At 38.2% G+C, this 26,640-nt stretch overlaps 1 protein-coding gene across 3 annotated transcripts in view; it reads left to right on the top strand.

The window, feature by feature from the left end:
• Positions 1 to 26,640, top strand: part of TET1 (tet methylcytosine dioxygenase 1) — a 128,181-nt gene that overhangs the window by 91,581 nt on the left and 9,960 nt on the right. For 2 of the 3 annotated variants that reach the window (XM_059170084.1, XM_059170086.1), the window contains exons 6-10: positions 12,635 to 12,846; positions 18,032 to 18,182; positions 18,519 to 18,605; positions 22,889 to 22,978; positions 25,172 to 25,309. In XM_059170084.1, the coding sequence (XP_059026067.1) occupies positions 12,635 to 12,846; positions 18,032 to 18,182; positions 18,519 to 18,605; positions 22,889 to 22,978; positions 25,172 to 25,309 (678 nt within the window). The remainder of the gene's footprint in view (positions 1 to 12,634; positions 12,847 to 18,031; positions 18,183 to 18,518; positions 18,606 to 22,888; positions 22,979 to 25,171; positions 25,310 to 26,640) is intronic. The other variant, XM_059170085.1, reaches the window with a different exon arrangement.

The raw sequence follows: 26,640 nt of genomic DNA, 5'->3' as shown, positions 1-26,640 counted from the left end.
TAATAACCCTTTATTGGACATGTCATTTGCAAGGATCTTTTCTCATTCAGTAGGTTGTCTTTTCGTTTTGTTGTTTCTTTCCTTTGCATAAAAATCTGTTACTTTTGGGGTGCCTGGGTGGCTCAGTCCTTAAGTGTCTGCCTTGGGCTTGGTTCATGATCCCTGGGTCCTGGGATCAAGCCCGGCATTGGGCTCCCTGCTCAGTGGGAAGCCTGCTTCTAGCTCTCCCACTCCCCCTGCTTGTGTCCCCTCTCTTGCTGTGTCTTTCTCTGTCAAATAAATAAATAAATAAATAAAAATTTATTACTTTCGGGGCCACCTGGGTGGCTTAGTTGGTTAAGTGTCGCAAATTTTGATTTGGGCTCAGCTCATGATCTCAGGGTTGTAAGATTGATCCCTACTGGGCATGTGGTCGACTTAGGATTCTCTCTCTCCCACTGCTCCACCCCTCAATAAACAGATAAAGAAAGAAATACAAATTTATTACTTTGAAATTTTAAAATCCATCTTAAATTTACCCTCTGAGATAATGATGTTTAGCAACTTCCAGTATATACAAACTAAGTTTTGGTGTTAAAACTTCCAATGAGGGGCGCCTGGGTGGCTCAGTGGGTTAAAGCCTCTACCTTTGGCTCAGGTCATGATCTCAGGGTCCTGGGATCGAGCCCCACATCAGGCTCTCTGCTCAGCAGGGAGCCTGCTTCCTCCTCTCTCTCTCTGCCTACTTGTCATCTCTGTCAAATAAATAAATAAAATCTTTAAAAAAAAAACTTCCAATGACAAGTGATAAGACAACTGCTGAAGGATGTTGAGCAAAGAAGTGACAGGGTCAAAATTACTTAATGGGAAATTTGTTTATTCTACAACTTTATTAATTTCAGTAGAAGCTTATTTGATTAAATAAGCATGGGGTTTGGGAGCAGAATCTACTCAAGATCATTTCCTCCTCCTTACACGCTAAAATGGAAATCGTGTGTGGTTTAGATGCAGCATTAGAAATTATAAAGAAGGCAGGGCGCCTGGGTGGCTTAGTGGGTTAAGCCGCTGCCTTTGGCTCAGGTCATGATCTCAGGGTCCTGGGATGGCTCAGGTCATGATCTCAGGGTCCTGGGATCGAGTCCCGCATCGGTCTCTCTGCTCAGCAGGGAGCCTGCTTCCGTCTCTCTCTCTCTGCCTGCCTCTCAGTCCACTTGTGATTTCTCTGTGTCAAATAAATAAATTAAATCTTTAAAAAAAAATTATAAAGAAGGCATCTGAGAACTCCCTTACCTCTTAAAAAAGGGTAACCAGGGGCGCCTGGGTGGTTCAGTGGGTTAAGCCTCTGCCTTTGGCTCAGGTCATGATCTCAGGATCCTGGAATTGAGCCCTTCATCGGGCTCTCTGCTCAGCAGGGAGCCTGCTTTCCCCTCTCTCTCTGCCTGCTTGTGATCTCTGTCTGTCAAATAAATAAATAAAATCTTCAAAAAAAAAAAAAGTTAACCAAAAATGGACTCTTAGAGATTCTTTGCTTATGATACTTATGTTAACTATAAACTTTTAATTAATATTGTTTCTTCAAAAACAGATTTATATATATATATATACATTTATCTAATAGTGTAATCTTTTACATCATTGTCCACCTAGTAAGTAAAAATTGATATCGTGAATGAGCTTGCATTTTAACTAGTAAAATTTAGGTTTAAAAAAATAATAATAATATTTAGGGCGCCTGGGTGGCTCAGTGGGTTAAGCCGCTGCCTTCGGCTCAGGTCATGATCTCAGGGTCCTGGGATCGAGTCCCGCATCCGGCTCTCTGCTCAGCAGGGAGTCTGCTTCCTCCTCTTCTCTCTCTCTGCCTGCCTCTCTGCCTACTTGTGATCTCTCTTTGTCAAATAAATAAATAAAATCTTAAAAAAAAAAATACTTAGGGACGCCTGGGTAGCTCAGTGGGTTAAAACGCTGCCTTCGGTTCAGATCATGATCCCAGGATTCTGGGATCGAGTCCCGCATCTGGCTCCTTGCTCAGCAGGGAGCCTGCTTCTCTCTCTGCCTCCCTGCCTGTTCTCTTTCTCCTTCTCTCTGACAAATAAATAAATAAATAAAATCTTTAAAAAAAAATATTTATTAACCATTTGTGTTTCTTTCATGAAGTCACTTTTCATAACCATTTTTTGTTTTATGTTTCCTTTTTTGTAAAATAGAACTTCTATTAAATCGTTTGCCATTGTTTTTTTTTTAAAGATTTTATTTATTTATTTGAGAGAGAGACAGTGAGAGAGAACATGAGAGGCGAGAAGGTCAGAGGGAGAAGCAGACTCCCCATGGAGCTGGGAGCCCGATGCGGGACTCCATCCCGGGACTCCAGGACCGTGACCTGAGCCGAAGGCAGTTGCTCAACCAACTGAGCCACCGAGGCGCCCTTGCCATTGTTTAATTCTAGATTTTCTTTTAGTCTTAGTGCTTGATTGTTATCTTTGTACAGACATTTGAAATTCTTAGCAGGTCAAATCTATGTCACTATATACCTTCAGTCTTTCTTGTTGGCACAGGAGCCTATCCTCATTCTTTTTTTTTTTTTTTTTAAGATTTTATTTATTTATTTGACAGACAGAGATCACAAGGCGGCAGAGAAGCAGGCAGAGAGAGAGAGGAGGAAGCAGGCTCCCTCCTCAGCAGAGAGCCCGATGCGGGGCTCGATCCCAGGACCCTGAGATCATGACCTGAGCCAAAGGCAGAGGCTTTAACCCACTGAGCCACCCAGGCGCCCCGGAGCCTATCCTCATTCTAACTATTATAAAAAATAGTGTCTCCCGTGCCTTCGTAATTTTATGGATAGATCAAGTAGTTGATATGACATTTTTTCATTGATTTAAAATTCCACTTTATTTTCTACATGTAATTTTTGTTGACATTGCTCATTTACCCATCTCAATCTGAATCTAGATTTGCCTCCCCTTGTAGAAACCTCTCTTGGTCTTTGAATTCCTTCTTTCTATGCCCTAAAGCTGTGAAAACACTGTTATCTTATGTTTGCCTCTTGAGAAATCATAACAGTAATTTTGTTTTTCAGGACAGTCTTCTCTGTCCACCAGTTTTGTTTTAAGCTGGTTTTGTTTTTAAGATTTTATTTATTTGAGAGAGTGAGAAAGAGCATGAACAGGGGGAGGAGTAGAGGGACAAACAGACTCCCAGCCGAACTTGGGGGCCCAACTCAGGGGCTTCATCCCAGGACCCTGGGGTTATGACCTGAGCCGATGTCAGATACTCAGCTGACTGAGCCACCCAGGTGACCCTCTCTCCACCAATTTTTAGACACATGGTAATGAGTTGCTCTAAACCCCCTTAGACCAAAGGTTATATAGAATATCCTAGGTGATTGCTCTCGATCCTGGCCTAACCTTCCTTAAGAGCATCCCATGGGGAATTTCAATAGGTTCTCTCATCTGGACCAGATTCTCCGAAAATAAGCTTAATATGTACTTTTCAGAGCTACTCCTAAATAGGCTGTTGCGGCAGAGTGATTTATAACCAGAGGTAAAAGAATTCTGTCATAGATTTGCTAGGAAATCTTTTCCTAATGATCATCAGACTGATCTATCTACTTTCTTTACCCTGTCTCTGAAAGTGCTAGCCCAATGATCAGCCAGGTCCTTAACTGTCAAAGAAAATTCTAGGTCCTCATAGCCTTTCTTCAGCAGCTCAAACTATTGATTACACTTCGCTCTTCTGAGAAGTTCATGTGTTGCTAGGCTTCTGTAACACTGCTTTCCCCCATCCCTTCTCAGCGCTTCAGTCAGCCGATCTGTAATCTGTCCTCTTGGGTGAGTTTATTCATGACCCTACCTCAAGCAGTCACTAGCTTGCTATTCACTGTGAAATCCTACTGCTTGCTTGCTTGAAAATAGCAATCGAGGGAACAAGGAAGAGACTAAGTGTAATGCTTGGAAGTGAGGGTCCAGGAAATACTGGCCCTTGAGCTACATCTTGTCCACACAGCATGCGTCATGTTAATGACAGAGATCCCAGAAATAGAATCAACTATGTAGAATAATTTAATAAAGGAGGTTTTATAAATCACAGATGACATCTGGTATCAGTACAGTTAGCAGAATTCTTCCTCAAATAATATTCTTGCCTCTTAGAGCTTGCTTTCCAGAATCTTAGCATTGCCTTTGTACTGTTTTCTGTCTAGTGGCAAACTCCTGTAGTCCTTTAAGAGGAGTCTCCTCCATGAAGCCTTCCCACTCTAAACAGAAAGACTCAGCCCTACTTTGCAGAACTTAATTCATACAGACCCCTTACAGATGTCTTCAATTATCCCCCTAACAGTATTACAATATAAAAATGCATTGCTAATATTATCTCCATTAGTTGAAATGATGCTGTACATTCAATTTTACATTTGAATTGTTTCACTTACAGTCTTACTTAATTGGCTTCCCAGATGATTACAATTTGTAGCATATCATAATTAGACAAAATGATATCTTGCTCACCTGACAGTATTTTGGACTTGCTACTAATTGTTTATCTAAATTCACGAATTTTTTTTTAAGATTTTATTTATTTATTCAACAGAGATCACAAGTAGGCAGAGAGGCAGGCAGAGAGAGAGGGGGAATCAGGTTCCCTGCTGAGCAGAGAGCCAGATGTGGGCTTGATCCCAGGACCCTGGGATCATGATCTGAGCAAAATGCAGAGGCTTTAATCCACTGAGCCACCCAGGAACCCCTAAATTCACAAACTTTTTAGCTTAGTTTACTTCAAGTGTCATCTAAAACTTAATAAACAATGAATATTCATTGACCCATAGATTGACTTTAACTCAAAATAGAGATCTTTTATTTTGCAAAAATGTGTCCATTGTTAATTCATCGATTTATGGTGAACATACTCTTTGCCCTTCTTCCTTGTTGTCTGACAGTGGCCTGTTTTTTAAACCACCCGGGTTTAGTACTTTCCATCCAGAGATCTGCTGGTGGCTTATCTCTTGACCTATGACCCCACACATCCAGTAGCTCTGTTTTGAAACTTGTCTTCCATTTCTACAGGTCACCAGCACTTGAATCCCAAGCTTGTACTGAGAATAAAATATACAATATGAAACTTGGGCCAGCACCATAGAAATATTGTTAAATAAATAAATTCAGACGTACTAAAAAAAAAAAAAATGAAGGAATTACGTAGACTTTCTGCATGCTCTTCCCTGACATTTCCCAAATGCAGCTTTTTACCAAATTAGCTTTTCTTTATTTTTCACACTCCTTCCTTCTTTCTCCTTTGTTCCTCCCTCTTCTTTTTTTTTTTTCCTTTACACATTAATAGTAATTTGTAAACATGATGCCTTTACCCCTAAATACATTGGTGTGTGTTTTCATAAAACAATGACATTTAGGCTCAGTTGGGGGAGCATGAAACTCTTGATCTCTGGGTCATGACTTGAAACCCCACATTGGGCATAGAAATTATTTTTTTTTTTATTTAATTAAAAAGAATGCAGTCTTTTAAAAAAGGGCTAGGACATTGCCTTATAACCACAAAACAATTACAAAACTTTTACAAAGCTACGGGACTATTATTGATGCTATTATAATATTATTGTCTAATCTTTAGGTCTTGTAACTAAATAATTTCCTTTATGGAAAAAGAGAACATTTGGTCTTGTATCTATATTCAATTCAGGATCACTTGTTTACATTTAGTTGTTACATACCACATTTCTTAAAATTAAAACTGTACAATAAATTGTCATGAAATACCTAAGTGACTTAAAGACTTACTCAGGAAACAGGCTTGAGATGGTCAATCATGTTTTCTTTTTCCCTTTAATTATTGAGGTATAATTAAAGTAAAATGAAATAAACACATAGAGGGGCACCTGAGTGGTTCAATGGATTGAGCATTAGACTCTTGGTTTTGGCTTAGGTCATGGTCTCAGAGTTGTGGGATGATGCCCCCTTTTGCCCTTCCAGGATAAGTGGGAATCGGCTTGGGATTCTCTCTCTCCTTCTCCCTCTCTTTCTACCTTTTCTTCTCATGTGCTCTGTGTGCACATGTATAAACACACACACACACACACACACACTCACTCTCACTCACTCCCAAATAAATAAATCTTTTTGAAAAAATAAACACATAGGAGGCACCTGGGTGGCTCAGTTGGTTAAGCATCTTCCTTCAGCTCCGGTCATGATCCCCAGGTCCTGGGATAAAGTCCTGCATGGGACTCCCTGCTCAGTGGGGAGCCTGCTTCTCCCTCTCCCTCTGCTGCTTCCCCTGCTTGTATTTCCAATCTCTCTCTCTCTCTCTCTCTCTCTCTCTGTGTCAAATTAATGGATAAAATCTTAAGAAAAAAAAAGTCAGAGAAAACTAAGAGTGGGAGAAAATATTTGCTAATCATATGTCTAATAAAGAGCTTGTAGGGGCTCCTGGCTGGTTCAGTCAGTGAAACATGTGACTCTTGATCTTGCTGTTGAGAGATCAAGCCCATGTTGGGTGTATAGATTACATGAAAGTTAAAAAAAAAAAAATCTTAAGAAAAAAAAATAGGAGCTTGTATGACGACTTTTTAAAAATTCTCCTGGGGTGCCTGGGTGGCTCAGTCTGTTAAGTGTCTGACCTTGGCTCAGGTCCTGATCCCAGGGTCCTGGGATCAATCCCTTAAGTCAGGCTTCCTGCTCAGTCTGGAGTCTACCTCTCCTTTCCCTCTGTCGTACGTGCTGCTTGTGCTCTCTGGCTCGCTCTCTATGTCAAATAAATAAATAAAGTCTTAAAAAAAAAAAAGAAAACCTCATATCTCAATAATAAATGGACAGTCTGAACTACAAATAAACAATGTGTTTGAATAGTCCTTTTTCAGAGAAGATATACAGATGACCAATAAGCACATAGAAATATACTCAACATTGTTACTCATCAGAGAAATGGGAATCACACTCAAAATGAGATGCCTCTTTACACTACACTACACTACAATTTATAACTGTCTATTATAAATAAAGGACATACAATAACAAGTGTTGAGGAGGGCCTAGAGAGATGGGAACCTTTTGTACATTCCTAATATGATTGTCAAATAGTCGTTCCAGTTTGGAAAACGATCTGATGGTTACTTAAAAGAATAAGCATAGTTACTATATAACCAAGCAATTCCACTCCTGGGTATGTACCCAAGAAAAACGAAAACATCTATCTCCAGAATAACTTGTTATATGAATGTTCTTAGCAGCGACAGTCATAATTGCAAATTGTCGAAACAGTATAGATGGCAATCAGCCAATTAATGAATAAGTATAAATGCCATATCCATGCAATGGAATGTTACTTCGCAGTAAGAAGAAATGAAGTACTGATAAGGGCTACAAATTTGAATGAAACATATGCAAAGTAGAAGAAGCCAGACACAAAAGTCCACAAGTTAAGAGAATTCCATTTATATAAAATGTCCCAAACTTGTAAAATCCATAGAAATAGAAAATTGTTACGGGCTGAGCAAAGGGGGAATTTGTGATGTGATTTTTTTTTTAAATTTATTTATTTGTCAGAGAGAGAGGGAGAGAGAGCGAGCACAGGCAGACAGAATGGCAGTCAGAGGCAGAGGGAGAAGCAGGTTCCCTGCCGAGCAAGGAGCCGGATGTGGGACTCGATCCCAGGACGCTGGGATCATGACCTGAGCCGAAGGCAGCTGCTTAACCAACTGAGCCACCCAGGTGTCCCTGTGATGTGATTTCTAAGGATGGTGGAGAGGATGAAAATGTTCTAAATTATATAGTGAGTCATCTCTGAGTATACATTGAATTCCATAATTTATTTACTGATTTATTTTTATTTCTTTATTTGTCTTTAGAGATAGAGTGAGCACCCGAGGAGGGTGGTGGGCAGAGGCAGAGGAGTGGGAGAGATAATTCTAAGTAGGCTCCACACCCAGTGCAGAGCCCAGCTGGGGGCCAAGGCAGGCTCAGTCTTAGGAACGTGAGATCATGACCTAGGTCAAAATCAAGAGTCGGGACATTTATTTATTTATTTATTTTTAAGAGTTTATTTATTTATTTATTTGACAAAGAGATAGAAGGAGATCACAAGTAAGCAGAATGGCAGGTAGAAGGAGAGAGAGAAGCAGGCTTTCTCCTGAGCAGAGAGCCTGATGCAGGGTATGATCCCAGGACCCTGGAATCATGACCTGAGCCAAAGGCAGCTGCTTAACCAACTGAGCTACCCAGGGGTCCCTGAATTCATACTTCTAAAGGATATATACATTATATTTCAGTTGCTCTGATAACAAATGGTATATTTTAAGATATTTTTCATTCCAACATAATCAATTTGCTATATGTTTTTAGTTAACACAATTACCAAATGAATGTATTATGTTGCGTAAGATATAACAATTTCATAATATGTAATGGAGATTATACAAATAGATATTTTTAAGTAATAGAAGAGTAGTCATAGGTATTACTCACCGAAGTTTGTATGCAACATTTACCATCTACAGTGACTGCCATTTGACCACAAATTCAACAGTTTACAGATTAATATACCCTCCAGTTATGAGATGTGGTTCTGAAGAAAAGTTTTAAAATTTGGGACATTTGTATCATTTAAAATCTTTTTTTTGAAATGAGAGTTTTCATCTTATTACTAGTGTAACTTACACCTTTTGAAATTTTCATAAAATGCACCCACATTAGGCTTTTGTGGTTTTTAACCATCTGTTCAACAAATATTTGATGAGCTGAGTTCTGGGCTCAGGAGCCAGGTATGCAGAAATAAAGCAAAAAGATATAAAATAGTGTGAGCACCGTTGTGTGACCAACATCTGATATTATTAGCAGTTCAGAAGCATTCTTTTCCCCCTGACCTGCTACACCCTAAAAGTAACCACTCTCCTGTCTTCTGATACTATGGGTTAATCTTGCCTGACTTTATATAAATAGTCTTAAAGTAATTATTCTTTTGTCTTGTCTTCTTTCATCAAGCATTAGAATTGTAAGCTTAATTCATGCTGTGTGTCGTAGCTCATTCTCACTCTTATTCTGTTATCATAAGCAGTTAAAATGTATGGATTTATTTTTCTGGTGATTGACATTTGAGATAATTATGAATATTGTTGTCACCTTTGGGAAAGAGAAGAATACATATTTTTGTATGATGTATACCTAGAAGTGGAATTGCCGGATTACGGGGGAGGGCAGGTGTGCATCTGCATAGCTTTGGTTGATAGGAACACACAGCTTTCCAAAGTGCTTATCTCTTCTTACATTCCCGTGAGTCAGGTAGAAGTGTTCCCAGTTGCTCCACATTCTTATGAGTGCTCCACATTTTCCTTGTCATTTTAGACATTCTTTGTGGTGTGTAGAGTTCTGCCTCTTTTTGTTTTTTTAAAGACCTCTTTCATCTTTTTTTAATATAAAATGTACAGTCCCGTAGTGTTTTATATGTTCACATTGCTGTGAAATAGAACCCCAGAACTTCTTAATCTTGCAAATCTGAAACTTTATACCCATTAAATAACTCTCCATTTCCCCATCACCACAGCCACTGGTAACCACCATTCTACTTTTATGTTTTATGAATTTGACTACTTTTGAGTAGTTCTGTAACCAGAATCATACAGATTTTCCCTTTTTTGTGTGTGACTGGCTTACATTTTCTCTTTATGGTTGACCCATGTTGTAGGATGTAACAGGATTTCCTTCCTTTTTAAGTGTGAGTAATATTCCATTATACGTATATGCCACATTTTGTTTATCCAATCATCTGTCAATGGAAATTTGAGTTATTTCCAGCTCTTGACTACTGTGAATAGTGCTGCTACGAACATTCATGCACAAATCCCTGACTGAGCCTTTGCTTCCAACTCTTTTGGATGTATACTCAGAAGTGGAATTGTTGGATCACATGGGAGTTCTGTTTTTCATTTTTTGAGGAACTTCCAAACAGTTTTCTATAGCAGTTGCACCATTTTAGAATCCCACCAGCATATGTAGTGCTTGAAATTTTTTTTACTTTGTTACATGACTAGAAATGTGGAACATATTTCACATGTTCATCATCTGTTTGATATTCTCTTGTGTTGAGCCTATTTGATTTTTTTTTTTTTTTTTTTTTGGCCAGTTTTCCTTTGTGTTTTATTACTCACTTGCAGAAATTTATTTATGTATTTTGGGTAAAAATATATTTTAGTTTTAAGTAATCTCTTCAACTAACATGAGGCTCAAACTTCTACCCGAGACGAAGAGTCTCATCTCTACCAACTGAGCCAGTTAGTTACCCCTATAATCCAACTTCTTAACTTTTTCCTATTTAATTATTAAATATGATAATTTATTCTAAAACGGTTTTACCTGCCTCAAGGTCATGAAGATGTTTCTTTCCCAAAACTTACTGTTTTAACTTTCATGTTTAGATCAACAATATAACTCAAGCTACTTATGTGAAGTAGGGGTGACCATTCATATTTTTCCCATATGGATATCTACCTAGTATCATTCATTGAAAAGACTACTTTTATTGCAATGTCAACTTTGTCATAAGTCTGATGGCTATATATATGCATCTCCTGCACTCTTTATTCTATTGATCTGTTTTTCTATCATTGCACCAATACTAAACTATAATTACTATAGCTTTACAATAGATAGTGACGATCTCATAAATTACTTTGCCTTTGTTCATTTTCTTGGCTTTTCATCTTCATTTCCATATACACTAGGGCACAAGTTTGTCAACTTCCACCCACAGCAAAATAAACTTTGATAGGATTTTGATTGGGCTTATGTCAAATCTAAGAATCCATTTGGGGAAAGTTGACATGATAATAGTGTCTATTCCATGAACATGGTACTTCTCTCCATTTATTTAGGTCATCTTTAATTTCTTTTAATGTTTTTATAGTTTTCATAGGTCTTACACAGGTTTAACACTTGTCTTCCTCCATTTAGACTGCTATGAGAAAATACCAGACTGAATGGCTTCTATACAACAGAAATTTATTTCTCACAGTTCTGGATTTTGGAAGTCTCAGATCAGGGTGCCAGCATGGTTGGGTGAGGGCCCTCTTCTCTTTGTGTTTTCACATGTTTAAAGGCATTAGGGAGTTCTGTGGTGTCTATTTGATCTGAACACTAACCTCAGTAATGAGAGCTTCCCCCTTATGACTTAATTATCTCCCAAAGGCCCTACTTCCTAATACCATCACAATTGGGATTCAGGATTTATTATATCGATTTTGGGTGGTCACAAATATCCATACCAAGGCAATACCCAAGGTGCTTATCGAACCTTGATCTGAATTTAGAGACCCATTATGCTAATTCTCTGACATTCACTAAAGGATATCTGGAAAATCTGGGGAAAGCACAGATAACCTAATAAACAGCATTTCAGCATTTCCTGTACAAAAACCCAATCAATGTAACTTTGTTCTTTGTTCATTAACTTGTAAAGTATCTAGAAAAATTTTGTATGGTACAATATATATCATTTTATATTTGAGCTTATTTGAAAGCAAATGTATTCTTATTTGGCTGTGAAAGGACATATAAATATAGAAAAAAATTTTAATATAAATAATTGTGTTTAGGGGGAAGGTCCTAAAGCCAACTCTACTCAAGGGATGCCTTGGTAGCAATGATTGTTAACCATCTGGAGTGACAGAAGAAAGTGATATTGGGTAACTAACATCTTAAGAAGTTTCATCTCAAGTTTATGTAATATTATTATAGCAACAAAAATGGAATCTTAATTATGCTGTTGGTTGCTCCATTTTGGTCATAGGGGTGGGCACCTTTATCATTTACTGATTATGTACTGATTAATGTGGTCAGTATCTTTGCTCTGTAAATTTGTGATCTGTGGAGGGAGTTTTAACCAGAATTGGTTGGTTTTATGTCTTGTCAACATTTTTATGTAATTCTTTTTGTACACACTGGGACCACCGGGCAATATTAAGTACTTTTGAGGCCTTTTTAGCACCCCGTGGGTATGATGTGGTGTAAGATAAATCAATCACTATTCAAAATTAATTGTTGTATTTTGCATTTACCATGTCAACTGAACCACCTTAATCTTATGATAATACGGGTATGTTAAATCCTTGTGGTAGCATGGGAAAAAATCACAGAAATTGCAGGAACATTGCTCTGTATATTAATTATTCTGTATAATAAAGCCATTCACCCAAGGCAAAGATCCATAACTTTGTGCAAATTCTAAATTTCAGGCTGAAGTTGATTTTTTAAATTGGGAGTCCTTGGTTATTTGCATATAGCTAGATTTGTCCCATTGTGGCATTTGTGGAAGAGCAGAACAGTTAGGCTCTTTTCTAGGAGATCCTGTGTTGTCTATTTTGCATTACTGTATCAACAGTGAAATAAAACACAAACAGCTTTGTTCTACTTTTACAAATAACTACCATACCACAGACTTCTGTTCTGCCTGTTGTTTGTTTAGTCAAGTAAGCTGGGATACTCGGATGAGTTGTGTGGACGCAGCTAGTCAGAAAACTGAATGTCCTAGAGGCTTCAACCCTTTCAGAAATAGTTGTGTTAAAGACCTAAAATGCAATGACACAGAGCTTTCAAAACAATACCTATTGCACTCAACTGTAGGTTTCTTGTTTTCTATAAATAAATGCGTTCTGCTTTTCCAGGTTTTAAGAAGAGGCAGCGATGAAGAGAAAGTTCTTTGCTTGGTCCGGCAACGTACAGGCCATCACTGTCCAACAGCTGTGATGGTGGTTCTCATTATGGTATGGGACGGCATTCCTCTGCCCATGGCCGACAGATTGTACACGGAGCTTACGGAAAACCTAAAGTCATACAATGGTCATCCCACAGACAGAAGATGCACGCTCAATGAAAAGTAATCAGATATGTTTTGTACTGCTTTCCCATTCAGACCTCTGTCATACAATATAAAATTGTTCATGAACTACTGGGATGCCTGGATGGCTCAGTCGGTTAAGCCACTGCCTTTGGTTCAGGTCATGATCCCAGGTCCTGGAATCCCAGAGTCCCACATCTGGCTCCGTGCTTGGCAGGGAGCCTGCTTCTCCGCCTCTGCCTGTCTGCCATTCTGCCTGCTTGTGCGCTCGCTTCCTTTCTCTCTCTCTCTCACTCTCTCTCTCTCTCTGACAAATAAATAAACAAACAAATAAATAAATAAATAAAATCTTTTCAAAAAATATTCATTAACTACCAAATATGCATATTGCAGAATTTCAGGCATTCTGAAACTGAAGAACGAGCATATATTTTTAAAAGCGAGACTTGGTTGCATAGTGAGTTGAAACCATCGTAGGGTGGGTTTATCTATCTGTCTATCTATCTATGTACTTGTAATCTCTACACCCAGCATGAGACTCAAGCTCACCAGCCCCACACCAGACCCTGAGATCAAGAGTCACGGGGCTCCTCTGACTGAGCCAACCAGGTACCCTTAGAGAGTATTCTTTTTCTGCTTCCCTCTTTGATGCCTGATCCCACTCACCCAGTGTCTGGAAGAGAGGAATTTTTCCAGAAATGAAAAGCTCCTCCATAGAGAATTGTACCATATTCCCAGCAATGTAAGAGCATATGTTTTCCTACCACCTTGCTGTCAAACTTCAGGTTTTGCCTTTTTAGTAGGTGGTAAGTGCCATTTTTCATGTTAGGAATGAGTGGTTAAGATTGCCTTTCTAAATGGGGGTACTTATAGCTCAGTTGTCTGTTAATTGTTCTAGCCCTTGTTTCTAAAGGATTGCTGCTGCTTTTATGTATTGGAGCTCTTCACATTTTGCTGTATAATATCTAAACATTTTTGCCAGTTTGATATTTGTCTTTCTACTTCTGCTATGTTATTTTTTTTTTAAGATTTTATTTATTTATTTGACAGAGAGAGAGATCACAAGTAGGCAGTAGGCAGTGAGGCAGGCAGAGAGAGAGAGGAGGAAGCAGGCTTCCCGCTGAGCAGAGAGCCTGATTCGGGGCTCGATCCCAGGACCCTGGGATCATGACCTGAGCTGAAGGCAGAGGCTTAACCCACTGAGCCACCCAGGCACCCCTGCTATGTTATCTTTTGCAGAAGTTTTCCATTTTTATTATTTTTTATTTTTTAAGTAATCTCCACACCCATGGGGCTCAGACTTATGACCCTCATGAGCCGGAGGCAGAGGCTTTAACCTATTGAGCGACCAGGTGCCCCTGCAATGACATTTTTAATGAGATTTCATTAAATTAACTTACTATGATATTGAATCTTCCTATCCCATAACATGGTTTTTCTTTCCATTTGTTCAAGTTTGCTTTTGTGTCCTTCAGGATTGTTTTGTGGTGTTTTCTTCATACATGTCTCTTTTTTTAAAAGAAATCTCATTATACTGGGGTGCCTGGCTGGCTCAGTTGGTGGAGTGTGCAACTCTTGATCTTGGGTTCTGAGTTCAAGCCACGTGGTCAATGTAGAGATTACTGAAAACATAAAAATCTTTTTGGGTGCCTGGGTTGCTCAGTAGGTTAAGCGTCCGACTCTTCCAGGTCAAGTCATGAGATCAAGCCCTGCATTGGGCTCCACACGGAACATGGACACTGCTTGAGATTCTCTCCTCCCTCTAACCCTTCCCCTGCTTATGCTTGCTATCTGTGTGTGTCTCTCTCCCTTTCTAAAATAAATTAATAGATAAATAAATAAAATCTTTGCCAGAAAAATTAAAAATCTTTAAAAACAGAAATATCATTATATATATATAATATAAACATAATATATATTGCCCCCTCTCTGATCACCACACAATTAATTTGTATACCTTTAAGAGAATTCCTTTATTGCTTATATCATGATTTCATTACACTCCCCTTATCTTTACAATGCTAGTAATATACAAGCTATTTTTAATGTCTGCTAGTTCTTTTGTATGTAGATTCAGTTATAATAACTCTTGTATGAAGACTCTGCTTTGAAGGAGATATATATATATATATATGTATATATATATATATATATAGTCTTGTTTAATCTTCCCAAGAATCCAACAACATGAGTTTTATTCTATTTCACTCAATGTAGATCTAGCATACCTATTTATTTATTTATTTATTTATTTATTTGACAGAGAGAGAGAGAAAGATACAAGTAGGCAGAAAGGCAGGCGGGGGTAGGGGAAGCAGGCTCCCTGCTGAGCAGAGAACCAAATGTGGGGCTTGATCCCAGGACCCTGAGACCATGACCTGAGCCGAAGGCAGAGGCTTAACCCACTGAGCCACCCAGGCACCCCCATACCTTTTTAATTTTTAAGTAATCTCTATACCCAATGTGGGGTTCAGTCTCATGACCCCAAAATAAAGTCTTAGGCTCTACTGACTGAACCCGTCAGGGATGCCTACAGCATATCTTTATGTTTTTGTTTTTGTTTTTAAAGATTCTTGCAAGGGTTCCAGACTGGTTCCTCAATGAGTAGAGCATGTGACTACTGATCTCAGGGTTGTGAGTTCAAGTCCCATACTGGGTGTGGAGTCTAGTTAAGAAATAAATAAAATAAATAAATATTCTTACTGATAGAATATATGCAAGAATCCTTCAGTGAACACTTTTATACCTCTCATAGATCTCATCATCACTAAGTTTATAACATTTGCATTTATATACAAAGCCATACATACAACACAAACATATATATTACTGTCGATTTTTAAAAGTTTTTTCACTCTGATTGTTAGGTGGTTGCAAGCTTTATGCCTTTTTCCTGTAAATAATACTTCAGATGGTATATTCTAAGAATGAGGACATTCACTTACATAACACCAGTCAAATTATCAAAATAACAAAATTTGTTAAAATGCTATTATCTTATATATCTGAATATTATGTACTTTACAGGGGCACCTGGTGGCTTAGTCAGTTAAATGTCTGCCTTCTGCTCAGGTCATGATCCTAGGGTCCTGGGACCAAGCCCTGCGTTGGTCTCCCTGCTCAGTGGGTAGTCTGCTTCTCTCCCAATGCACTCCCCCTGCTTGGATGGTCTCTTGATTCTTATCTCTTGCCTGGTCTTTCTTGGCACTGATTTTTTTTTTTTAAGGTGTTTTAAGGTGTTTTTATTTATTTGAGAGAGCATGGGGAGGGGCACAAGGAGAGAATCTCAACTCCCCACTGAGTGCTGAGATCTCGACCCAGCAAAAATCAAGAGTCAGATGCTTAACTAACTGAGCCACCCAGGCTCCTGGGCTTTGACATGCATTTCCTTTTTTGAAGGCCTAATTTTACGGACCATTGCTCAGTATTCGTTTGTCTGATTGTTTCTTTCTAATTAAATTCAACTGAGGAATTACTGGTAGACTGCATTTTGTCCATAATATTAAGACCTATTTTTAGTTCATTTGTCCTATTATTAGTGATGTTGACTATTTCAGATATTCTGCAAAAGCACTTTTACTTCTCACAATCCTGTACATTTCTTATGTATTTCATTGTTTGAATAACTATCAGCTATTATTTAAACTACATTTTTCTTCCCATGTATCATTTTATTTTATTTTAAACTTTTTTTTTAAAGATTTTATTTATTTGACAGAGAGATCACAAGTAGGCAGAGAGGCAGGCAGAGAGAGAGGGGGAAGCAGGCTCCTTGCAGAGAGCCCGCTACAGGGTTCCATCCCAGGACCCTGAGATCATGACTGAGCTGAAGGCAGAGGCTTAACCCACTGAGCCATCCAGGCGCCCCAGCCCATGTATCATTTTAATGACATATATGTATTATTTATTTTTCTTTTCATAGTCAGTGTTATCTTAGTATTAGGTATTTTCTTGACTTCTTTTTTTTTTAAGATTTTATTCATCCATTTGACAGAGAGATCGCAAGTAGGCAGAGAGGCAAGCAGAGAGAGAGGGGGAAGCAGGCTCCCTGCTGAGCAGAGAGCCCGATGTGGGGCTCGATCCCAGGACCCTGAGATCATGACCTGAGCTGAAGGCAGAGGCTTAACCCACTGAGCCACCCCGGTGCCCCTATTTCCTTGAATTTTACAATTAAAAAATACTACTAGTTTTGATCTCAAAATTTCTATATACTTTTCATTTACTGATTTTTTTAACTGTCTTTTTTTTCTTGTTTTTAATCATTCCATTAAGTATCATATTCATACTATTAAAAGTTTCAAGTATTATGCAGTTGGAAACCACAAGAGTGTATGTCACTTCCTAGATTTCGTATCTTTGCATGAATATTTTAATCATTGTCATTCTTACTATTGGGTACATGTTAGGGCCTCAGAAATGCCCCCAATGTGCTAAAATAACCAAGTTACTGAATGAAACAAGTTTTCAGTTCCATTTTTCCTTTTGTAATCTTTTTTTTAAAAGATATTATTTATTTCTTTGATAGAGATTGCAACTAGTCAGAGAGGCAGGCAGAGAGAGAGGAGGAAGTAGGCTCCCTGCTGAGCAGAGAGCTCGACATGGGGCTTGATCCCAGGACCCTGGGATCATCACCTGAGTCGAAGGCAGAGGCTTTAACCCACTGAGCCACCCAGGCACCCCTCATTTTCATTTCTAATAGGGACACACATCCAGAATATAAAATGCAGACACTTTGGGGCACCAAAGTGGGTGGCTCAGTTGGTTAAGCAGCTGACTCTTCTTTTCATTTTCAGCTCGGATCAGATCAAGCCCTGGGTCAGGCTCTGCAGTGAGCGTGGAGCCTATTTTAAGATTCTCTCATTGCTTTTTTTTTTTTTTTTTTTTTTAAGATTCTCTCTTACTAAGATGAAGTAAAACGCAGACTGTTTATTTCCTCTCAGGCATATCCAAGTCAAAGAGGGCTGTGTGTATTTCTGTATAGTTTATTGCTGTTTCTTTGGATTTACAATCTTGAATGAACATTTTAGTCAAATACTTGCTTATAACAAGGGCAGTTGGCTTTGTGTTGCTGACACTACTTACGATAAAATAAGTAATAAAATAGATACATTAAAATCAGTTCATTGGTCATCTATACTTCTAAAATTACAGGAATCGTAAATGTTCTGTCTGAGGTATTGGCCTCGCTTTGTCAGTTCATCCCCTTGCAATTCTCATCCTACAGTCGTACCTGTACATGTCAAGGAATTGATCCAGAGACCTGTGGAGCTTCATTCTCTTTCGGCTGTTCATGGAGTATGTATTTCAATGGATGTAAATTTGGTAGAAGCCCAAGCCCTAGAAGATTTAGAATTGATCCAAGCTCTCCCTTACACGTAAGTGTCCTGTTTTCACTTTGCAATTACACAATGAATTTATAAGTACATCCCTTAAAATATTTTCTAAATAGTAAAACAATGAAATATTTTAAAATAGTGTAAAAAACCCAAGACTCTCTATATAAGTAAATAGTTTAAAATTCTCAATAAATTAGGTAAAGCCTTTAACTACCAACCCAAATTCCAACTGTCCCTGGTTCCCTCCTCCTCTCCCCTAACCCCCAAGAAAGTCATTGTTAAAAGAACCTAGAATTTTATACCCAGCCAAAGTAGGAAAAATAAATAAAGCCATTTGCCAACATTTCAAAGACTCAGAAAGTTTACTACCCACAGAACTACTATGAAAGAATTACTAAAGGACGTAATCCAGAAAGAAGATATATGAAACCGGAACCAATCTGTCCGGGACACGAGGCCATGGTGAGCAAAGAAATTAGTCAACCTTACTGTTAAGTTTAAATAAGTTGAGTACTTACATTTTTTTAATTAAAATAACAACCGATAAGTATAATTCCATACTCTTATCAACTCAAGGGTGGGTAGGCACTGGGAGGGGGTGGGGCACCTATAGGAACTAAGTGTGGTAATGTTTTATTCTTTGTTTGGAGTGGGGAGAATTTAGATACTAAGATCAGTGTTTTTCAAACTTTGAGCTGTGACCAAGAATAAAAAATATTTTATATTACAAACTGCTGTACAATAGGTATATGCAAGCAAATAGTTCAAATAAAATATCAGAAGATAATACTTCATCTTCTATGCAAGAGAAGACATTAAAATATTTAAAAATTAATATCCATTCTAGTTATTGCTGAGGTTCATTATGATTCACTATAATATTTTTTATAAAATTTCATTTGTCTTTTTTTAAATGTTAGTTGTTACCTACTAAACTGATTTCTTGGCCCATGAATGAGTCATGACCCACAGCTTGGAAAACACTGCTCTAAGTGTCATCAGAAAAACATATATTTGAAAGTGTATTTTTAAGATTTTTTTAGATTAATAGAAATAGAATTTTTACATTTTGAAGTAGTTGTGGGGGAAAAATCTTTAAAAAGAAGACAATCTGAGAAGATTTTTAAAAATCGTTAGACTGCAAGATAAATAGGGAACACATATAAAACAGGAATGAATCTAACTATTCCTATAATACAATGAATATAACATCTCTCAAGAAACTCAGAATTAATAATGATCCCTTTACAGAGATAATCAGAATTATTTAGCATGTTCTTGAGTTCTCATCTACTATAATTAAGCAAGGAAATGATTCCAGAAAGAACTATCATTTGCTGATCAAGGGCCTTGGAAGAAATCTATTAAGTATGTTAGGGGCGCCTGACTGTCTCAGTCAGTAGATTGTGTGACTCTTGATCTCGGGGCCGTGAGTTCAAGCCCCACATTGGGCGTGGAGCTTACATTTAAAAAAAAAAAGGAAAGTATGTGAGACCTTTAGGAAGAAGACTTTAAAAATTTAGTAGCAGACATATAAAACACCTAATCATGGAAAGGTGCTACTATGTTCAACCATAATAACGCCTAATAATGTGATGTCCTTCTCCCTTAAAATTAAAATTAATCAGTTTCCTTTCCATATATTATATGATAAAACTACCAGTATATAAATATATTAGTAATATTGATGTGACTGTTAAATTTTTATCCTACAACAAAATGTTACATAATTACTAAGTATTCAGTTTTTGTTGATGATCATTTTAAATATTGAATAACATCTATATAGTGCTTATAACATAATAAAAAGAAGAATTTCTCATTACAGAAACTGACAGAAGGCCAGAATGAAACTCAGAGCAGGCAAGGGAGAGTAAGGTGAAAACATTGGCCTTGTATGGGAGGTCAAACATTTTGGAAGATCATTGAAGGGTTTTAATGAAAGTGATACAATTATACTTGTCTTTGAAAGAAATCTCTGGTTGCTCTTTGAATAATGGTTTGGAGGTAGTGGAAAGGGTGTTTAGCAAGATGAGCTAGCTTTAAGAATAGTTGAGTGAAGGGATAATTGTGACTTGGAATATGATTGTGACAGAGGAAAGTGTGAGCAGTGGTTAGTCTGGACCAGTTTTAATTACTAGATGGTAGTGACATTGCTCAAGGTAAGGTACATGGAAATAGATCCCAGTTTCTATAGGTTCGTTTTGGAGCCACTAGATGAGAGATTTCTTTAAAATCCAAATGGGAATGTCAGGTCAGTAATAATAATCTGGGGACACCTGGGTGGCTCAGTAGGTAGAGTGCTGGACTCTTAGTTTTGGCTCAGGTCCTGATCTCATGGGTCTGGAAACTGAAACCCATGTTGGGCTCCACAATCAGTGGGGAGTCTGCTGGAAAGTCTCTCTTCTGCCTCTTCCCCCCACCCATTCACGTTCTCTATCTCTCTCAAATAAGTAAGTCTAAAACAAGAAAAAAGAGAAGAATCTAATACTTGTTTGATTTGTGGTCCAGATGTGGATATATGACAGTCCTAGGCATCAGGTATAGGAGGAGAAAAGCAGAGGAATGTACGCTTGAGCCCCTATCAGGTTGATACCTGATAAGAAGAAACCTCTATATCTGACACACACATTTGTTCTAATGAAAAATCAAAATTTTTACATTGTTTAATGAGACTTAAATTTGTAAGATGATACCAGTGCTCAGCTATACAAACTTTATTTTTTTCTATGTGTCTACTGTATTTTAACATTTCTGTACTGTAAATGAGGTATTTCATGATGACCAATTACTCAGTCTGACTTCTGATACCAGATGGTTCATAATCTCCTAGCAGTGAAACACAATTACCTCCTCACCTAAATATTTCAGGTATTAGAAATTATAATCAAGGGGCGCCTGGGTGGCTCAGTGGGTTAAAGCCTCTGCCTTCGGCTCAGGTCATGATCCCAGGGTCCTGGGATCGAGCCCCACGTGGGGCTCTCTGCTCAGCAGGGAGCCTGCTTCCCTCTCTCTGTCTCTGCCTGCCTCTCTGCCTACTTGTGGCCTCTGTCTGTCAGATAAATAAATAATCTTTTTTTTTTTTTTTAAAAGGAGAAAAGAAGGGGCGCCTGGGTGGCTCAGTGGGTTAAGCCGCTGCCTTCGGCTCAGGTCATGATCTCAGGGTCCTGGGATCGAGTCCCGCATCGGGCTCTCTGCTCAGCAGGGAGCCTGCTTCCTTCTCTCTCTCTCTGCCTGCCTCTCAATGTACTTGTAATTTCTCTCTGTCAAATAAATAAATAAAATCTTTAAAAAAAAAAAAATAAAAAAAAAAATAAAAATAAAAAGGAGAAAAGAAAACATAAAATCTTTTCAGTAGGTACTTAAATCAAAATTGTAAGTTTTCCTCAAATAAATGAAATAATTAATGGGTGAGTGTAGCCAGGAAGTGTTTCTTAACTATATGTAACTGTATTAAGCAAATACGTAAGACAGATAAAAGGATCCCAGTAATCTGTATATAGACCTGATATACATAAATTTCTTTTTCAATGCAAGCATCAACCTAAATTATTAAGAAACCAAAAGGGTTATCACTGATCCTTTACAGTTGCCCAAATTGGGGTTTGTTACGTGCACTCAAGGATTAACTTCCTATGTCTACACTGTGTGTGGCTTTGGTTTTATTAATAATCTGATGCATATTAGAAGTGAACTCATCCACATCAAGGTCTTACTTATGTTCTTGACATCCACTAAATCTCAAATAAAGCAGAAGTGTGGAACATTGTTAAGTCTCTTCTTCATCCTTACTCTCAATTCCCCTTCGATAGTCTTCCTTTAGATGTGACTGATCATTTCTCAGTTTGATTTAGGATATAGTCCTCTCTCAAAAATTATCACAGAGGTCTTTCAACTATTGTTTCCGAAGCCTACCTTATCTGCTGCATATGTTATACTATCTTCAATGATTTTTTTTAAGATTTTATTTATCTAGTTTAGAGAAGGAAACAGCATGAGCAGGGTAGGTGAGAGTATCAAACTTTCTTAGCTCTAAGATTGCATCCCAACTTGGGGCTCAAACTCACAACCTTGAGATCATGACCTAACCTGAAACTTCAGTGACATTTTGAATAGAGACATTTGTCATGCCTGTTCCCCTTAGGAAAAAAGGTCTTACATGTTTCTACTATCAGTAGCAATCCAGACTCTTTTCATGGTGTCCCACTGTTTCTTCCTCAGTTTGTGGCCATTATAATGTGAAAAAGAAGCCATTAGTTTTAGACAACCAGTTGCCCACTTACCGATATTCGAAGCTGTCAGCACAGGACCTTATTCGTAGTATGCACCTAATGTTTGTTGTTATAGAAACTTTGGTTATACAGACTTGTTGCACTGTGTCAACATCTCCTCTTGCCACTAGGAACCCTGTCTTGATTTACTCCAGGTGCCAGTACAACTGAATAAATACAACGTGGGGTGGATTCTTCTCTTTAGCAACATGATCACTTTTCCTCTAATACCATTTAGATTTCTAACTACTTATTACATAGAACTTGAATTTCAAAAACTAAATTAAAGCATAACAATGACCAATAATTCAGGTTTTTTAAGAAACAACCCATGTGATTTTCTGTGATAGCTCTTTTACTAGGGTAAGTATGAGTCTTACGTCAACTGCACATCGGCAATGATTGATGATTCGTTTTCATACCTAAGACTCATGTCATTATGAAACAACTTTCATGGACTGTCTTTTCCTGTAGGAGAAAAACCTTGAAGATAATTTACAGAGTTTGGCTACACGATTAGCTCCAATTTATAAGCAGTATGCTCCTGTTGCTTATCAAAACCAGGTATGTTTGGGGACCGTGTATGCAGTGCTCTTAAATGTGGTTGAAATTTCTATATAAGCCATATAGGAAATGGCTTCATAGGAAAGCTTCAGATTTGAACTTGAGTGTATATCTATTTTTACAGAACAGCTTAAAAATGATCCAGCCTGGACGTGTCTGGCTGGCTAGTGGGTAGAGCATGTGATGTGACTCTTGACCTCAGAGTCATGACTTGGAGGCCAATGTTGGGTGTCGATATTACTTTAAAAATATATTTTTTTAAGAATAAAAAAGTTATCTAGCCTGTTTTTAAAAGACTTCCTGTTATAAAAATTGAATTAAAACTGCAGAGTAACAGAATTGATTAATTCTAGAAATATAATTTCTAAAACAGGAATGCATGATTGGTTCAGTGCAAGAAAATCAGTGTAGTATACTAACTACATTAATAGAACAGATGACAAAAACCACATGTTCTCCCTAGAGATAGAACACATTTAACAAAACCCAACACCTTCATGATAAAAGTAGTTAACAAAATAGCAATAGAAAGGAATTGCCTTGGCCTAAAAAAGGGTATCTACAAAAACCCATGGATAATATCGTAATTACCAAAAAAAGGACTAAAAACTTTTTTGCTTAATATCTGGAACAAGATAGAATCTACTCGCCATTTCTTTTAACATTTTGCAAGAGATTCTGTTAAAAACAAGTTGAAGAGGGGTGTCTGAGGGGCTCAGTCATTGAGCATCTGCCTTTGGTTCAGGTCATGATCCCTGCAGGATCCCACATAACAATGCAGGATCAAGCCTCACATGGGGCTCCCTGCCCTGCAGGAAGCCTGCTTCTCCCTCTTTCACTCCCCCTGCTTGTATTTCCCTCCTGCCCCCTCTCTGTCAAATAAATAAATAAGAACAAGTTGAACAAATTCAGAGTCAAAAAGGAGATAAAATGATCTCTACTAGCCAATGGTACGATCCTATGTGTGGAAACTACTGAGGGATACACATACACACACACTCACTATTACTGCTAATAAATGAGTTTAGCAGGGTTTCAGGATATAAGATCAATATGCAAAGTCATTGTTTTTTCTATATACTAGCGCTAGGCCATCCAAAAATAAAAATAAGGAAAAACTAGGTTGTCAAAATTTCTAAATTTCTGTGCTTCAAAGGACATCATCAAGAAAATAAATGAGGGGTGTGGGAAATGAGGAGATGATGGTTGGGGGTACAATCTCCCAGCCATAAGATAAATAATATTTGGGCATCTGTCGCACAGTGTGGGGACTATGATTTACAGTACCATATCATAAACTTAGAAATTTTTAAGAGATCTTAAGTGTTACCATGACATACACAACATAATCCTTACTTTGTAAACGGATTGAAATATTACCTAACCTCATTGTGGCAGTCGTTTTGGAAGACATATTTGTATGCAGTCATCACAAGTAGAAAATTAGTGTTAATGATCTGTTCATTTTAGACATAACCAGAAATCTAGATTTCTTAGATCATTATTTCTGTTATCATGAATAACATGCTCTCTGTTAATTGCTAACCTTTGGTTTTCAAGAGAGTTATAAATTCAGTTTCTATATTGACTCATGAACATATGTATATAAGTTTACCTACTTTTCATAGACATTGAAACATCACATGTGCTTCATGCACTATAGTAGTCTCTTTTCCTCCTGGAATAATTTAGGCTTACTCTGCTCACATATGCATCTCTAACGGGTGCTGTCGTCAGCCTGCCATCAGTCACAGCCAGTCATTGTCATTTTAATTTTTTTTTTTTTTTTTTTTTTTAGATTTTATTTATTTGTCAGAGAGAGGGGGAGAGAGCAAGCACAGGCAGACAGAATGGCAGGCAGAGGCAGAGGGAGAAGCAGGCTCCCTGCCGAGCAAGGAGCCCGATGTGGGACTCGATCCCAGGACACTGGGATCATGACCTGCGCCGAAGGCAGCTGCTTAACCAACTGAGCCACCCAGGCGTCCCAGTCATTGTCATTTTACCTGATGTCCTTCCATACTCTTCCTCCTGAATGTTACTGAACTGCCCATCTATTTTATCACACTACAGTCAAAAATCTCTGACTTAAAACATAGAATTAGTTTAGATACATGGTCAGGAAGTGATTTTTATTCTTTACGAAATGTGATTCTTTTTGGCTGTTAAAACTGCGTCATACATTTCTCTCTTTAGGTAGAATACGAACATGTGGCCCGAGAATGTCGTCTTGGTAGCAAAGAAGGGCGTCCTTTCTCTGGAGTCACCGCTTGCCTCGACTTCTGTGCCCATCCTCATAGGGACATTCACAACATGAATAATGGAAGCACTGTGGTATGTACCTGGGTGGCTTTTGATCCTAGAAGGTCCATAGCTGTGTGCTTAGGCTGAGCTCCTGAAATAGGATGATTGTTAAAAATCCTGTTTTATGTTCTGCGCCACATACTGTGTAATATCAATGCTATTAAGTTATTGTCGATATACTTGCACAAAGTTACAGAACTGGCCTTAGATATTTTGTTGAAAGTCTTGGATCATTGTGGTGTGGTTGCTAGGAGGCAGGAGTACAATTCTGTGCCATTAAACTGTGTAGGTAGGAAGTTAAACAACTTACAATTTTTTGTTTTTGTTTTTGTTTTAAAGATTTTATTTATTTATTTGACAGACAGAGATCACAAGTAGGCAGAGAGGCAGGCAGAGAGAGAGAGAGAGAGAGGGAAGCAGGCTTCCTGCGGAGCAGAGAGCCCGATGCGGGGCTCGATCCCAGGACCCTGAGATCATGACCCGAGCCGAAGGCAGCAGCCCAAACCACTGAGCCACCCAGGCGCCCCACTTACAGTTTTTTGTTTTTGTTTTTTGCCTTCTGTGCACTTCAGGGTTGTTGTGAAGGAACTATGCCAAACATATCATCTTTTTTGTGTGTGTTTGTTCTTAGTGCCAGTATATATGTGTAAAGTTACGTTAATATGCCAGCATTGTCAGAAATATTTGCATTGAGCTGTGCAGAGTTAGGCTTACAGACATGAAAAGAATTAAATGTCCATAGCATGAAGTCAATCAAGAGATGTTTCAGTTAGTTGAAAGATACTGGGGACAATCATGCAATAGTCCTTTTGTAAGTGGAATGGATTTGCTTCCAGTCCTTTGTTGTCTGGCCAATAAAGTCTAGGAATGATAGATTAAGGAGCACCCCCCCCTTTTTTTTTTTTCGTTTTTCTTAATCTTTCTTCTCCACTCTTGTTGATTGTAGTGTTTGACCCATCAGTGTTATTTTCAAATGCTGAAATATTATAATCTGTCCGGGTGAATCTTTGCCAGAGCGTGGTTCATTGTCATTGCTTGGCTAGTACATTTTACCTGATTTGTTTCCTTACAGACTATCTGTGCTCAGGCTGAATTAGGTTCAGAATCAAACAAAATTTTGGTTCCACTGCTCTCGTGCTTCTCCTTGTGCATTACTCTGCTGTCTCTTCTCCACTGCTCTCCTTGATGCCGGGAGGCTCGTTCCCAGAACCTGACAGAACTCCAAATTTCCCCATCTCTGAAACCCTGAATTCTTCAAATGAGGCTGCAGTTCCCTTTTCACCCTCCCTGCTGCCTCCGTCCTTCTCATTATGCTCCTCATATCTACTCCTTGTCACCTTCTTAGGCCCCCTGCGAACAAA

The sequence above is a fragment of the Mustela lutreola genome, chromosome 4 (assembly GCF_030435805.1).
Source record: "Mustela lutreola isolate mMusLut2 chromosome 4, mMusLut2.pri, whole genome shotgun sequence".
Lineage (NCBI taxonomy): Eukaryota > Metazoa > Chordata > Mammalia > Carnivora > Mustelidae > Mustela > Mustela lutreola.
The sequence above is the reverse complement of the archived record's forward strand: the minus strand, read 5'-3'. Positions and strand labels throughout refer to the sequence as shown.